At 38.0% G+C, this 17,602-nt stretch overlaps 2 protein-coding genes across 3 annotated transcripts in view; both read right to left on the bottom strand.

Annotated features, from left to right (window-relative positions):
• The window catches only part of LOC126427820 (uncharacterized), a 328,244-nt gene extending 325,190 nt beyond the window's left edge, over positions 1-3,054 (bottom strand). The window contains exon 1 of the mRNA XM_050089782.1: positions 2,907-3,054. Within this exon, the coding sequence (XP_049945739.1) occupies positions 2,907-2,922 (16 nt within the window). The 5' untranslated portion in view covers positions 2,923-3,054. The remainder of the gene's footprint in view (positions 1-2,906) is intronic.
• Positions 3,055-3,473: 419 nt separating this feature from the next.
• Positions 3,474-17,602, bottom strand: part of LOC126481519 (tyrosine-protein phosphatase non-receptor type 13-like) — a 450,882-nt gene continuing 436,753 nt past the window's right edge. For both annotated transcript variants that reach the window (XM_050105325.1, XM_050105332.1), the window contains 2 exons: positions 10,494-10,615; positions 3,474-4,514 (listed from right to left, as the gene is read on the bottom strand). In XM_050105325.1, coding sequence (XP_049961282.1) covers positions 4,006-4,514; positions 10,494-10,615 — 631 coding nt within the window. In that variant the 3' untranslated portion in view covers positions 3,474-4,005. The remainder of the gene's footprint in view (positions 4,515-10,493; positions 10,616-17,602) is intronic.

Raw genomic sequence — 17,602 nt, 5'->3', positions numbered from 1 at the left:
AAAAATAGAACCCTTCTGGATCACATCGTTGTCCATCTGTCTGTCCGTCTGTCCATTGTTAAAAACAATTTTTTTCACGAATGGGTAGACATAAAACATCGGTATTTCTGTCACATATGAAGGTCTACACTCCCTTGATGGTGTAAACATTGAAAGCTTCTAAGTCACAGCCATCTATGTCACAGATTTTGATACTCAAAAACTTGCTCATCAAAACCTATAGGATACATCCTGTCAATGTAGAATCATGGAATTTCGCAAGAAGCAATGTTTGACAGTACAACCAAAGGAAAAAATCTGAAAAGTGTTAATTTGCAATTGTAACACATGAAAATAAATTTTTTGTCATCTGTTACCAGACCATTCATCCGTTAAGATCACTTTTTCTCAGGGATGTATATACACATCAAGTTGAAATTGATGTCACACACTGAGGTCCACCGTCTAAGTCCATGTAGTCAAAAGATACAGCCACTCGTGTCACATATTTTGATACTCGAAAACTCACTCATCGAAACCTGTATGAAGCAAGGCCATACAGTACAGCAAAAGGAAAAAAAAAACCAGAAAATTGTTAAGCTGTAGTTATATCACACAAAAATAATTTTTTTAAATTATTTTTTATCAGACTGTCTGTCTGTCCATATGTTAACACAACTTTTTCTTAGGAACGGGTTGACATTTCACATTGAAATTTATGTCACTTACTAAGGTCTGCAGTCCCTTTGTGATGTAATAAATATAAGCTTTTAAGTCAATTCAACTGAAAGATACGGCCATTTACCTCACATATTTCAATACTTGAAAACTCACTCATCAGAATATATAGAGTACTTCTCACTGGTCTAGAATCACGGATTTTGGTAAGAAGTAAGGAGTTGAAGTAAAGGAAAAAGTCAGAAACTTATTAATTTTTGATCATATCATACAAAAAAATATTTTTTTTGTCACTTGTTGTCCAATGTAAAACTTGAAATTAAAATATCGTTGGAGGTCTTGGAATCCCTGGTACCAGTATCTTGCCAATACCAGTGTCAATAGCAAGCAAAAATTACTGGAATGGATGAATTGTCCATGTACTTATATTTGTACAGAACCCTCAGTGCACAAATAGTGCAAATCCTACTTGCACCAGGCCAATATTATGCTATTGATTTCCGATTGCTGGAAAATAAAATTTATGAAATGAGTTTTAAGAGATATTTGCTTCAGAAATTATGCTCAGTGTTTCCTGCATTCATAGCTGCTACTGTGTCAACGCACTTGTATAAATATGATGCAGCTTGCATATGTCAGCAGTATGATGCCAACACAATATACTGTATTTTGAGATAATGTGTCCAAATAACTCAAACATCTGAAACTGCTGCAGTGGTGTGGTAATATTTGGGACAAACTACTTTTTAAATGCTTAAAGGAAAAATCCTCAAAGCTAATGTAAAGGATCAAAATAACACTTATGAAAGCTTTTCTGTGTAGTTTAACAAAAGACACCCAAATACAAAATGCCAACAGAACAAAATTAATTTTTATTTATGTGATTAGAAATATGAATTAAATATCTTATAAAGTTTATAAAATCAACTTTTATTGCTACATATTAAGTAAATCTTTGATTATAAGGCCTGCTGACCACCTCTCATTAGTGTCAATCAGAACAAATTTAAAACTGAGATTATAGCAAATTTTATATTGTGGGCATCCACAGCTGCATAACAGCATCACAATGAATAAGTCCACTTCAGCTGTCATCACATCTCCACAGATACAGCTGCATGTAAACAAGAACAAAAATGAATAAAGATCCTGTTTCAGTTACAATGTAATTGTACTATTCATGAAGCCATGTAGGAAAAATGTACTCACCTTTACATTTTATCCAAAACGATGAGCAGTAGATGAACCAACATTCTTTGTCCCATTGTGGGAAAACTGTTTAACCTTCAGCTCAATTTGTCTAGGTGGTCAGTCACTGTGGACCTCATGCTGTTGTGATGATGGGCCTCAGCATTTCTACATAAGATTTTATGTTTTCTGTTCTCCTGTCCTTTTATTTATATGATGGTCTATTCTCATTGGTCCTTTTATTTATATGATGGTCTATTCTCATTGCACCAGTTTATCTAAACTTGACTTACTATACAATTATACAAGATTTATTTACCCTGCCTGTGTGAACATAGCTTTCACCACCTACACGTATCATTTGTGCTGTCTTTGACATCCATATATTCTTCTTCCAATTTTTCTGTATCATGATGGTGTTCCCTCACTTCTGCTTTATTTTAAATTGGACTACTGACTTCTTGACATTTAAACAGTTATATCACAATGGGTCATCTGCTGCTTATTGTTTGGAATAAATTATAAATGTGAGTATTTTTTCTATATAACTTCATGTATAGTACAATTACATTTTAACCGAAACAGGATCTTTATTCATTTTTACTTGTTTACATACAGCTGTATCCATGAAGAAATGGCTCTAATGCCATGAAACTACCTGGATCAGAAAAAAGATTTATCGTGCAGCTAAAGTGGTCTTATTCATAATTGTGAGATTATATGCTTATAAAATTTGTTAAAATGTGTTGGGAAACATATTTCTGAGGTAATAATAAAATCTACAAGAAGAATGTGTAGGTTCATTTTTAATAACCTTTGCCTTCTTTTTTTAAAAAAAAAAAAAAAAAAAAAAAAAAGAGAGAGAGAAAAATAAAATAAAGCAATAGAAATGGAAGTAGGGATATACTGACCCACAATTTTGATATTACTCAATGAAAGTTTAAAAATATAATGAGACAAAATAAATATCGTTTAGTTGCAAGGATGAGACAGTAAATACACATTCATGAAGGAAACATATACATGCAAGAAATAATAGAATGGAATATAAAATGTCTCACCAGTTCCGGATTCCATTGGGGAAATCAACCAGCAGGAAAAAGAAACACTGACAAACACAACATGTGCAAGCAGCGATGTCGAAAACGGACACTTGACGGATTCATGAAGTACCGCACAGTCAACAGTCACAACTAGACTGAGAGCAAGAACGTAACTCTAGGGTTTCACTTCTCATTGGGTTGGTAGTCGTGGTGGGAGGAAGTCCTACGCTCTCCCCTTGTTCCAGTGGACTTCAGAGGGGTACCCCACATTCATAATCCTCTTACTGCTTGACTCATACACAAGAGCACACTGATAAAAACCCAATTAAAAGAAAATACAAGACCTGCTAATGTACCACTTATTTACTTGTATATGTGAATTATGATGTTGAGTGTAATGTCTCTTAAATTAGAGATGTAATGAAAAGAAACTGTTTTATAGATTTTTAAACAGGAATGAGAGAACAAAACTAAAATCTGAGAGCTTTTCAATAACTGACAATCAATGAAAACTAATATTTGGTCAAAATTTCTTACTAAACAATACACTCCCAAAAAAGGTATACTGACAAATAAACATAAAACTACAAAATAAACATTTATTTCAAAGTAAAGTATAAAATAATTGTTTTCTTGCCATTTTTGAGCATTTAGATGGCAGAGATAAGTTAAAGATTGATGTGGCTTCATACCACATACTTCCAGATTCCAACAGTCTACTTAGTGGTCATCTAGCTTAAAAACTGACTCCTGAAAGAGGGTGTTCCAGTGACTTTCACTTTCCCAATGTGTTTCATACATACTTCTAACTGTATTTAAAGGAAAAGCTGCTATCTACAATCTCACAAATGACACTCATGGTCATTCTCTCATAGGTTTTTTTTTTATTTTCATGTGTGTCTAGGTGCCAACTCTCACGCTAACAGTTTACTTTCAATGCTAAAAATCACACACACAGTAAATAAATCACACAAACAACCAGCCATGACTCACTTGAGACATTAGCTTATATATGAGACTTCATACATGTCAATAGGGCTTTATATTACATAAAAAGGAAAGAGAGAGAAAGGTCAGAGACAGAATTATGGCTTACCAATTTACCAATTTCTTCACATTAAACTTGACTCCACCTTTCTTCGCTGGTACTCTTGGGTTGTGCAACACACCAAATGGGATATGCATCACTGTTTTCATTATCCATAGATGATGATTTTAATTTAATAGTCATAGCAGGTTCAGAAATAAATGGCTGAAAATGCACTGGCTTGTAAGTGACAGTATCTTCTTGCACAGATAATTTATCATCACAGCATAAGTTGTTTTTAATTTCAGATGAATGCTCTCCAACATTGTATTTCCAGTCACTCGTATGCACGTCTGCTTCACAAGAAATCACAGTCTGTTTCACATCTTCATTTACACTCTGGGACAGGGTATCATTAAACTGGATTGTGGTGGGAGGTGCAATGCTGTTAGGCTCGTCAGAATTTCTCTCCTTTGATTTGCTCAGTGGCTGTGATAACAGAAGTTCTACCACACTGCTAGCTGCCTGGAGAATGTGCAAAGCTTCCTCATACTTCATACTTATCAGACTTCGACCATCAACAGCCATTACCTGATCTCCTGCAACACATTCATATCAATTAGTATGTTATTTGCATCCAACAATGCTAGGAAAAGCACATACTATCTTAAGTCAACTGGGCTTTGAGCAGTCAACATGCTTTTAAGAAATGCTAAGCTTTCAGCAGTGTCGTCTTCTCAGAATTCACTGCAGTGTTGCTGCATCAAGGCAATGTATTTCCTTTTGTGTGCTTTTGTTAGCAAGGATGCAGAACATTGTCTGAAAGCTTAGCAGTTATTTAAATTGTGTCTATATGCCTACTAGTTCAGTTGTTATGTTGTTTCATGCAACAGTATATCCAGCAATTACAATGTACAATGTTTGTTTATGAAGGGATAACTTAAAAATAGAACTGTAATGACACAAAGAAAGAAAAAAAAGTCAACTTACCCTGCAGTAGTAGACTCTCATAGAAAGTGCAAAAAACCCACAACCTTTCCTAATACGTCATTTCATGGTCAAGGTAGAGACTAGAGGGTATAAAGGAAATGGAACGGCTTAAGAGATTTTATAGGCATGTCATACAAGACCAAGGGAGGTACAGCGGTCAAAATGGAATATAAATAACAATGATGTACTGGCAACAATTGGCCTGTGACATTATTACATTTTCAAAATGGAAGAAGTCAGTTGAGACACTAAAAACAATGCTTCACAAAATTTTTTTTGTTATAATTTTGGACACAAATGTAAAACTTGAAAGAAGTCAACACTACCATCTGACGATGTGCTCAGGGCCCAAAACTAGTACTGGTACAATAAAATCATTTCAAGAAAACTTGTGGCTGGTTGCAGTACTTACTACAGCGTAATTTATGGAAAAAACTTTGGTGTTCTCCAACCATAACGGATAAAATAATGTTTTTGAGGTAATTACATTTTACGTTCTGACAGAATCTTTGCATTTCCCCCTAATTCCATACTAAAGCAATTTATCCATAAGTAATTCCTGGCTGATAAGTTTGTAGGTGTGTGTGAAATCAAGGAATATTCCTATGTATGCTTTCTGTCACTGACTGAACTATAAACTTCATTTAGAAATAAATATAGGACCCCATTTACTGGTCTCCTTTTCCAACAGCCAAGCTGATGAGGGTTCACCGCTTCCTGCATCTGCTCCTCCAAACTGCATGAGACAAAAATGCTCCTCTAATGTTTGTTACAATTCAGTAACATCCTGGCATGGTTTTCTGCTAACTAAATTTTTTTCACTGACCTGTAACCACTTTTCCTTTCCTAGTCCTTTCCCATTTCCTTTGTTATTGTCATTATTGTTACTACTACTACCACTATTACTAATACTTCTCCATTATTTGCTTTCCCATGCTTATGTTTCATTATTTTCTTTTCCAAACAATCTAAACTCCTTGATGGAATAACAACATTGTGGAAACATCAGATTGCAATTCACCATATGGAGGAGGCACTGAGTAAAGAAAGGCATAAAGAAAAAGACTGCAAAAATATTAAGCTTTCAGACAAGGTCCTTCTACTGAAACAGAAAACACACACACATGGCCACTGTCTCTGAGTGCTGGAGCCAAAACCCAGCCAAATCTGTGCCTGACATGAACAGCAATCTGCTGCAGTGGGTTGGGGGGTGGGGGTTGGGTGGGGGGGTGCGGATAGGAGGGTACCAGTGGGGTAAGATGCTGTGCTGTCTGTGAGAGTGTGCAAGGATGTGGTAGGAACAGGATAGGGCTGCTAGGTGCAATGTCATGGTGGCTTTGCTTGAGGGCAGGGGGAGGGAGAAAAAGTGAGAAGTGACAATGGAGAAAAGACAAGTGGGAGAGTTGGTGGAATAAAAGGAGTGTGTGGTTCTAGAGTGGAAGTAGCGAAGGGCATAGGTGGGTGTAGGATACGGACTAGCAAATGGCGAGGCCAGGTGGACTACAAGAACAAAGGATATGTTGTATCAAGAGTTCACACATATGCACTTCCGAAAAACTGGTGTTGGTAGTAGCAATCCAGATGGTGCAGGCTGTAAAGCAGTCATTAAAGTGAAGCACATCATGTTGGGCAACATGTTCAGCAACTGTGTGGTCCAGCTGTCTCTCAGTTACAGTTTAGCAGTGGCCATTCATGATGACAGACTGCTTGTTAATTATCATGCCCACGTAGAAAGTGGCAAGGTGATTGCAGCTTAATTTGTAAATCACATGGCTACTTGCACAGGTAACCCTGCCTTTGAAGGGGTAGGAGATATCTGTGACAGGATTGGAGTAGTGGTGGTGGTGGGAGGATGTATGGGGCACGTCTTGCTTCTAGCTCTGTTGCAGGTATATGAGTCATAAGGCAACAGGTTGGGAGCAGGGGTTGAGTAGGGATGGACAAATATGTTGCATAGGTTCAGTGGGTGGCAGTATACCACTGTGGGAGGGATGGGGAGGATAGTGGAAGTGCATTCCTCATTTCAGGGAACACCATCACATAGTTGAAACACTGGTGAAGAATATGATTCAATTGTTCCAGTCCTGGATGGCACTGTGTCAAGAGAGGAGTGTTCCTTTATGGTCAGATAGTGAGTATGTCGATGGTGAAAGGTGACTGGAAACACAAGTCATGGGAGATATGTTTCTGAGCAAGGTTGGAAGGCCAATTTTGGTCTTTGAAGGCCTTAGTGAGACCCTTGGTGTATCTGGAGAGGGACTGCTCATCACGGTAGATGAGACAACTACTGGTAGCTAAGGCTGTATGGAAAGAACTCCTCAGTTTGGAATGGGTGGCAGCTGACAAAGTGTTGGTGGTTGGTAGGTCTGATGTGGATGGAGTGATGTAGCCATCCCTGAGATGGAGGTCAACATCGAGTGCTGTGGCTTCTTGTGTTGAGAAGTGCCAGATGAAGTGAATGGGGGAGAAGGTGTTGAGGTTCTGGAGGAATGCGAATAGGGTGGCCTCAATCTCAGTTCAAATTTCAAAGACATCAGCAATGAATCTGGACCAGGTGAGGGGTTTGGGGTTCTGTTTGGTTAGGAAAGATTTCTCTACATGGCGCATGAATAAGTTGGCATAGCATGGTACCATGTGGGTGCCCATTGCTTTGCCATAGATTTTTTGTAGGTTATACCTTCCAAAGGAGAACTGATTGTGAGTGAGGACATAATTGGTCATGGTGACTGGAAACACATTGTTGGTTTGGAGTCAGTTGAGCACTGGAAGACGTAGCGCTCAACAGCAGCAAAGCCATGGGCATTGGGGATGTTAGTGCACGGGAAGGTGGCATTGACAGTAATGAACTTGTTTATTTTTATTTTAGTCAGACCAGTATCAGGTTACATGTATATCTCCAGCAGTTCTACAGAAGATACATAATAATACAATACATAATACTGTACACTATCAGACTTTGGATCTGTTCACAATTTTGTGTTGTTCTGCCAGTACCTAAGTGTAATTTACTATTTTGCCTTCATAAAATATTTATAGATTTTTTGAAGATTTTACTTTAATTTTTAACTGGTTTTCAGTATGTCCTCATTGTATTATGTATTGTGTTTGTACACATATAACAGTGACACTTTGTCACTGTAGTGTTCACTGTGGATGGCATAAGGAAACAACAAATAGTAACTGAACTAGCAAGACTGATAGTCTGTGTTTTTCAAGATAGTATCAGTAGCAGGAAAAGTATTCACAAAGTAAAATGCCTCCACACTATTAGTTGCCAGAATGGAGAGCTGTTGCGGCACCATGTGATACAGGTAGAGTGTGAGAGTAAACAGCTGACACTGCAAGGTATTCTCTGCCTGCTTTTTTACTTGCTACTTATTAATCTTGATATGCCATTATTGGAAGATATTATTTTAAATGTACACAATAGAGAGGGAATCTTGATATGCCATTATTGGAAGATATTATTTTAAATGTACACAATAGAGAGGGGGGGGGGGGTGGAGATTTTTAGTGTTCCACTGACATGAAGGCTTCAATCAGGCTGCTGTGTCTGTTAGGGAACCTATGGAGAATCACAAACAAAATAAACAGGTTGAAATAGAAAGTCCAATGTTTCCCTGAAACTAACAACTGTCTTGCCTATTTACAAAAAAGCGGACAGAAATTCACCCCTATTTCAATATTACCAATGATACTGGAAACTACTGAAACTTTAATGAAAAACCAACTACATGATTTTTTTGAGTGCTGGCTGCCAACAATAAGTGCAGTTCAAGAAGTTGTATTGTCAGTACTACATTGTTTTGAAAATAGGGTGCACACCTATACCACTCTAGTAGATCTAACCAGGGCATCAGACACTGTCTCATATGTCATTTCAACTGAGAAACTTGAAAGATATGGAATAACTGAAACAGAGCTAGCACTACTGAAATCGCACATGACTAACATAAAAGAAATGCTTTACATAAATTCCAAAAATAAAGATGTTGTTGTTGTCATGCGACCAGGGCCTCCCGTCAGGTAGACTGCTCACCGGGTGCAAGTTTTTCGAAAAATGACCATCTCAGCGTAAAATATCGAGTGCCACAAGGATCTGTGCTGGGGTCTTTCTTATTTATTGTTTGTGTGAATGACCTGCTCAACTTATTATCACATAAATCCATGATGTATACTGATGACATAACTTTTATTTCATAACATAGTGATGTCAATGTTGTCGAATAAATAAACAGTTCCATTACAGAAAAGGCAGCTCAGTCATTCCATGAAAATAAGTTGATAATAAATAAAATCCTCTTTTTCCTTAGAGGTATTAATAATGGACAAAATGAGCTCCAGCTTTCCGTACAATTGTTAGGCATATACCTCAATAATAAATTATGCTAGAATATCTGCAGAGTAAAGCTCTGCAGTTAGTTGGCAAGAATTTTATGTCTTCTTAAGAAACTGAAGAATTGTATGAGTAAAGAGTTCATGTTTGTGGCATATGATTCCTTTTTTCATACACACTTGCATTATGGAACTATTCTTTGGGGAATCTCTGCAGGATCAAAAGTAGTTTTACTCTAGCACAAGAAACCCAATAGACGTATTTTGATTTGAGCAATTTAACATCTTGCAGACAGCACTTTATTGACCACAAAATGCTTATAGTCCCTAGGCCATACACCCTCAAAGCACTTATGCATGCTAAACAGAATGTCCACATGAATGAAAGTAGATGATATATACAGTCATATGAAACTAGAAATAGGAACATTCCTTGAACTCATTTCAGTAAAGCCCAAAATGATCTTTTACATGCTGGCAAAATATTTTTCAGTGGTGTACCGTATGACAAGGATATTACATGAAAATAAATTTAAAATAGTGGTAGAGATATGGCTGAAGGGAAAAACATAACACAAAAGAATTTACGTATATCAAGAAAAAGATGTTTTAGTGTAAAAGTGATTGCAACAAACAAAATTGTAGCTTATGGCATAAAACCTAATGTGTAGTCAATGTGTAACAAAATCAATTATGTGATGAGTACAAGATAAACAATATTACGTAATAGTAGATTATATATGTTAACTATTTCCACAATCATCTGTATGATTATGTATGCACTGACAATGCCTTATACAACAACAGTTGTTTACAGGCATATAAATCAATTCAAGTATGATTCCAGTGTTCTAACATAGCTTCATTTTGCTAGTTTTAGTTACTTGCACCAAATTTACTATTTCTTAATATAACGGCAGCATAAAACAAGCTGTTCTGTATAAATAATTAACACACAGAGATAGGATTTACTTTTGAAATTAAGTTGTTCTAAATTACTGCAATCTTCCTTCTTCATTCATTACTTATGAGTGACAACAGCATAACTATCTAAGAATAATAGAATTTAAAATGAATCTGCAGACTACAGGAAAGGAAAATGTTGCAAATAGGTCAAGTAATTATTTCCTTTAATAAAGAAATATAAGTAAACAAACTTAGTTTCTAAATACTAAAGTATGCAGCCACTAACTAGCTGTTCTTTGTCACCAATTTTTCAAAGATCCAATATTCCCTCATTACAGTATAATTACCTTTATGAACTACTCCCAGCTTATCTGCAGGTCCTCCTTCCACAACAGACTGTATAAATATTTCACCATTAGATCCAGATGTTATCTGAATACCAAAGCTGCCATTATCATCTTTTGATATTCTGTGAGGATTAAAACACACACACATATGTATATACAGAAAACAGTAACTTCTTAATATCTACTCTCTAGAATTAATGTATGTCATGTAGTGAACATACAAGTGAAAAGCAGATACAAAATTGTTAAGGCTTTCGTGGCCACTTGTTGACAAACTGCCTATTGGCTTCTGTCTCGGGTTCTTCGGCCGACGTTCATCTAATGATTTTTCTGACGTTTCGCCAGCACGAGTGGCTGGCATTGTCAAAGCTTCACCCTCCATTGCCCGTGGTGAACCGGCAATGGAGGATGAAGCTTTGACAATGCCAGCCTCTCGTGCTGGCGAAACGTCAGAAAAATCATTAGATGAACGTCGGCCGAAGAACCCGAGACAGAAGCCAATAGGCAGTTTGTGAAAAGCAGATGACATATTCACTGTCACATGAAACATTTCTATGTACAATTCTTTTCAGATTCCATACTGGCTGTTCTGACCTCACTTCTATGTTCAGAATTCATACAGAAGGAATGAAAGTGTAGGATATTCTTAATTCTTTCCTGACAACTGGCTCCTAGAATTATTTATACTGTTTCTGTCTCACAATCTACATCTACATCTACATCTACCTCAATACTCTGCAAATGACCATGAGGTACATGGCAGAGGGCACATCCCATTGTATCAGTTATTAGGGTTTCTTCTCATTCCATTCATGTATGGAGTGCTGGAAGAATTTCACACATGGAGTATGGAAAAAATGATTGTTTGACTGCCTCTGTGTGTGCAGTAATTAATCTAATCTTATCCTGATGGTCCCTATGTGAGTGATATACAGGGGATTGTAGTATATTCCTAGAGTCATCATTTAAAGCAGGTTCTTAAAACTTTGTTAATAGACTTTCTCGGGACAGTTTACGTGTATCTTCAAGAATCTTCCAGTCAGTTCCTTCAGTATCTCTGTCACACTTTCCCACAGATCAAACAAATCTGTGACCATTCACACTGAACTTCTCTGTATACATTCAGTATTCCCTCTTAGACCTATCTGGTACAGGTTCTACATTCTTGATGATAATTGTAGAGTGGATCACAACGTGATTTGTAAGCAATCTCCTTTGTAGACTAACTGCACTTTCCAGGTATTCTACCAATAAACCAAAGTATACCACCTGCTTTACCCACAACTGAGCCTATGTGGTCATTCCATTTCATATTCTTACAAAGTGTTACATCAAGGTATTTGTAAGAATTAGCCTATTCCAGTTGTAACCCGCTGATATTATAATTGTAGGAAACTATGTTTTTTTTGTTTTGAGAAGTGCATAATTTTACATCTCTGAAAATTTAAAGCAAGTTGCCAAACTTTGCACCACTTTGAAATCTTATTAGGATCTGACTGAATATTTATGCAGCTTCTTTCAGACAGTACTTCATTATAGATAACTGAATCATCTACAAAAGTCGGATGTTAAAATTGTCTGAAAGGTTATCAATATCTCCATGGACTGCAAGGGTCCCAGTACACTTCCCTGGGCACACCTGAAGTTACTTCTATTTCTGACAATGACTCTCCATCCCAGATAACATGCTGTGTCCACCCTGTCAAAAAGTCCTCAGTCCAATCACAAATTTCAGTTGATACCCCCCATATGATCAAACTTTTTGACAATAACCAGATGTGGTATGAAGTCATCTGCTATTTGAAAATCAGCAAATAACTGCATCTCTCTGACTGCCTGATCCAAAGATTTCAGTATGTCACGTGAGAAACATGCAAATTGGGTTTCACATGACTGATGTTTTCAGTATCCATGCTAACAGCTTGCTTAATCATACAGTACCTTCAACCAGCCATAGAAAGAAATTAATGTTATGTCCACTGTTGTAATATTTATTTATGTACATTTACCCCTTATCATTTACATTGCTTCCAATGTGAATCATAAGATAAAGAAATTGCTTCATGTAGTCTTCACTGCTGCATTAACACAGCAAGTCAGCACTGCAACGTAATGGCATGGATTTTTCAACCTAATTAACTGAAACATCATCACTTTGATAATTTGGTGACATTGTTTAAAATCATTGTGAGGCACAATCACAGTTAAATAGACATTGTCTGAAGTCACATTTTGGTTGTAGGGCACCACAACCTCAAGGAAATTTCATCATATAGGGTAATAAAAAACAAAAGCTAAAGTAAAATTTTCTTAATGTGAACAAGGCACCTGATGATGAACCTGTCAGCTCAAAACTGGTAATGGTGCTATTTAAATAAGTAAACTGCATTATCAGAAGTGGCTGGTCTCTGTTATCTTCTCTGTAAGAATCAACATGTATGCTGTATATAATATCATAACACAGTAGTAAAGATTACAGTTAAATCATATAGATCTGCATACAACCATATGAATATAAGTTAAAAGATGAAATCTTCATTTGAACAAGTATACAACCAAACACATTCCTCTGCTACATAGAAAACCCTTTTTTCCAGCCACTTTTGCACAACATTTCTGAAGATTTTTAATGAGGTTGTGTGTGCTTCTGGTGGCAGCAATTGAACACTTACACTTCAGTGTTGTTGTTGTTGTTGTGGTCTTCAGTCCTGAGACTGGTTTGATACAGCTCTCCATGCTACTCTATCCTGTGCAAGTTTCTTCATCTCACAGTACCTACTGCAGCCTACATCCTTCTGAATCTGCTTAGTGTATTCATCTCTTGGTCTCCCTCTACGATTTTTACCCTCCACGCTGCCCTCCATTACTAAATTGGTGATCCCTTGATGCCTCAGAACATGTCCTACTAACCGATTCCTTCTTCTAGTCAAGTTGTGCCACAAACTCCTCTTCTCCCCAATTCTATTCAATACCTCCTCATTAGTTATGTGAACTACCCATCTAATCTTCAGCATTCTTCTGAAGCACCACATTTCAAAAGCTTCTATTTTCTTCTTGTCTAAACTGTTTATCGTCCACGTTTCACGTCCATACATGGCTACACTCCATACAAATACTTTCAGAAACGACTTCCTGACACTTAAATCAATACTCGATGTTAACAAATTTCTCTTCTTCAGAAACGCTTTCCTTGGCATTGCCAGGCTACATTTTATATCCTCTCTACTTCGACCATCATCAGTTATTTTGCTCCCCAAATAGTAAAACTCCTTTACTACTTTGAGTGTCTCATTTCCTAATCTAATTCCCTCAGCATCACCCGATTTAATTCGACTACATTTCATTATCCTCGTTTTGCTTTTGTTGATGTTCATCTTATACCCTCCTTTCAAGATACTGTCCATTCCGTTCAACTGCTCTTCCAAGCCCTTTGCTGTCTCTGATAGAATTACAATGTCATCGGCAAACCTCAAAGTTTTTATTTCTTCTCCATGGATTTTAATACCTACTCCGAACTTTTCTTTTGTTTCCTTTACTTCTTGCTCAATATACAGACTGAATAGCATCGGGTAGAGGCTACAACCCTGTCTCACTCCCTTCCCAACCACTGCTTCCCTTTCATGTCCCTCGACTCTTATAAGTGCCATCTGGTTTCTGTACAAATTGTAAATAGCCTTTCGCTCCCTACATCTTACCCCTGCCACCTTCAGAATTTGAAAGAGAGTATTCCAGTCAACATTGTCAAAAGCTTTCTCTAAGGCTACAAATGCTAGAAACGTAGGTCTGCCTTTCCTTAATCTTTCTTGTAAGATAAGTCGTAGGGTCAATATTGCCTCACGTGTTCCAACATTTCTAAGGAATCCAAACTGATCTTCCCCGAGGCCAGCTTCTACCAGTTTTTCCATTCGTCTGTAAAGAATTCGCGTTAGTATTTTGCAGCTGTGACTTATTAAACTGATAGTTCAGTAATTTTCACATCTGTCAACACCTGCTTTCTTTGGGATTGGAATTACTACATTCTTCTTGAAGTCTGAGGGTATTTTGCCTGTCTCATACATCTTACTCACCAGATGGTAGAGTTTTGTTAGGCCTGGCTCTCCCAAGGCTGTCAGTAGTTCTAATGGAATGTTGTCTACTCCCGGGGCCTTGTTTCGACTTAGGTCTTTCAGTGCTCTGTCAAACTCTTCACGCAGTATCATATCTCCCATTTCATCTTCATCCACGTCCTCTTCCATTTCCATAATATTGTTCTCAAGAACATAACCCCTGTATAGACCCTCTATATACTCCTTCCACCTTTCTGCTTTCCCTTCTTTGCTTAGAACTGGGTTTCCATCTGACCACCGAGCGAGGTGGCGCAGTGGTTAGCACACTGGACTCGCATTCGGGAGGACGACGGTTCAATCCCGTCTGCAGCCATCCTGATTTAGGTTTTCTGTGATTTCCCTAAATCGCTTCAGGCAAATGCCGGGGTGGTTCCTTTGAAAGGGCACGGCCGATTTCCTTCCCAATCCTTCCCTAACCTGAGCATGAGCTCCGTCTCTAATGACCTCGTTGTTGACGGGACGTTAAACACTAACCACCACCACCACCACCACCATCCATCTGACCTCTTGATATTCATGCAAGTGGTTCTCTTTTCTCCAAAGGTCTCTTTAATTTTCCTGTAGGCAGTATCTATCTTACCCCTCTTCAGATAAGCCTTTACATCCTTACATTTGTCCTCTAGCCATCCCTGCTTAGCCATTTTGCACTTCCTGTCGATCTCATTTTTGAGACGTTTGTATTCCTTTTTGCCTGTTTCACTTACTGCATTTTTGTATTTTCTCCTTTCATCAAGTAAATTCAGTATCTCTTCTGTTACCCAAGGATTTCTACTAGCCCTCGTCTTTTTACCTACTTGACCCTCTGCTGCCTTCACTATTTCATTCCACAAAGCTATCCATTCTTCTTCTTCTACTGTATTTGTTTCCCTCTTTCCTGTCAATTGTTCCCTTATGCTCTCCCTGAAACTCTGTACAACCTCTGGTTCTTTCAGTTTATCCAGGTCCCATCTCCTTAAATTCCCACCTTTTTGCAGTTTCTTCAGTTTTAATCCACAGTTCATAAACCAATAGATTGTGGTCAGAGTCCACATCTGCCCCTGGAAATGTCTTACAATTTAAAATCTGGTTCCTAAATCTCTGTCTTACCATTATATAATCCATCTGAAACCTTTTAGAATCTCCAGGGTTCTTCCATGTATACAACCTTCTTTCATGATTCTTAAACCAAGTGTTAGCTATGATTAAGTTATGCTCTGTGCAAAATTCTACCAGGCAGCTTCCTCTTTCATTTCTTAGCCCCAATCCATATTCACCTACTACGTTTCCTTCTCTTCCTTTTCCTACTGTCGAATTCCAGTCACCCATGACTATTAAATTTTCGTCTCCCTTCACTACCTGAATAATTTCTTTTATCTCATCATACATTTTCTCAATTTCTTCATCATCTGCAGAGCTAGTTGGCATATAAACTTGTACTAATGTAGTAGGTGTGGGCTTCGTATCTATCTTGGCCACAATAATGCGTTCACTATGCTGTTTGTAGTAGCTTACCCGTATTCCTATTTTCCTATTCATTATTAAACCTACTCCTGCATTACCCCTATTTGATTTTGCGTTTATAACCCTGTAATCACTTGACCTGAAGTCTTGTTCCTCCTGCCACCGAACTTCACTAATTCCCACTATATCTAACTTCAACCTATCCATTTCCCTTTTTAAATTTTCTAACCTACCTGCCCGATTAAGGGATCTGACATTCCACGCTCCGATCCGTAGAACGCCAGTTTCCTTTCTCTTGATAACGATGTCCTCTTGAGTAGTCCCTGCCCGGAGATCCGAATGGGGGACTACTTTACCTCCGGAATATTTTACCCAAGAGGACGCCATCATCATTTAATCATACAGTAAAGCTGCATGCCCTCGGGAAAAATTACGGCTGTAGTTTCCCCTTGCTTTCAGCCGTTCGCAGTACCAAAACAGCAAGGCCGTTTGGTTAGTGTTACAGGGCCAGATCAGTCAATCATCCAGACTGTTGCCCCTGCAACTACTGAAAAGGCTGCTGCCCCTCTTCAGGAACCACACGTTTGTCTGGCCTCTCAACAGATACCCCACCATTGTGGTTGCACCTACGGTACGGCTATCTGTATCGTTGAGGCACGCAAGCCTCCCCACCAACGGCAAGTCCATGGTTCATGGGGGGGTACACTTCAATGTATGTATGGGTATTTTCAGTCTTGCTTAGTCTAGCAATTGGCTGGTCGATCATTTCTTTATGACACATATTAGCATAATTAAATGATTCTGTTAATTTGTAGCTCTTAGTTTTTATGTGCAGAGTATGCAACTGAGAATAAATAATGTTCAGAATGTCATGACATCCAATTTCTTGCAAAGTGGTCTACAGGCTACATTGTTTTTGGAAACACTTACTACACACCTGACTGCTTTTTTCTGCTACATAAAAACTCTTTTTTTTCTACATATCAACAGCCTCAAAGCACTGTATAGTATGTAATGTGGCTATAAAAAATTCCATAATAGTTGCTATGCATCATTTTTTCACTCACACATGCTCTAAGTTTATGTAAAAAGTACAATGTGACTCTTGATAATTTAATGCATATAGAGTGGTTTCAAGTTAATCTGGAAACCAAGGGTACACTCAGAAATTTAACAGGCATACAATCAGGGTATTGCATAAACTAAGGATTAACTTTTCAGTTTTATTCAGATTTGCAGTTAATTCACTCTTTCAACCAGAGACTGGAAATCCTTATGTTGGCTCTGCTTTGTTCCTTTCCAGACCACTCAGGTGTGTGTGTGTGTGTGTGTGTGTGTGTGTGTGTGTGTGTGTGTGTGTGTGTGTGCCGTAGCTGAACAAAGGATTTATTCTGAAAGCTAGCAAGGTTTCTTTCTTTCTTTTTTGTGTGTGTGTGTCCACAAGTCAACCACCCTCACTATCACATCCTGGTCCATCCCTGATATGCCACTCCTACACTCAACCCCTTGCCACAGGGATCACATTCCCATGCAAGACTTGTCCAATCCACCCACCCACCCAGC

This window comes from Schistocerca serialis, chromosome 1 (assembly GCF_023864345.2).
Source record: "Schistocerca serialis cubense isolate TAMUIC-IGC-003099 chromosome 1, iqSchSeri2.2, whole genome shotgun sequence".
NCBI classification, from domain to species: Eukaryota; Metazoa; Arthropoda; class Insecta; order Orthoptera; family Acrididae; genus Schistocerca; species Schistocerca serialis.
The sequence above is the reverse complement of the archived record's forward strand: the minus strand, read 5'-3'. Positions and strand labels throughout refer to the sequence as shown.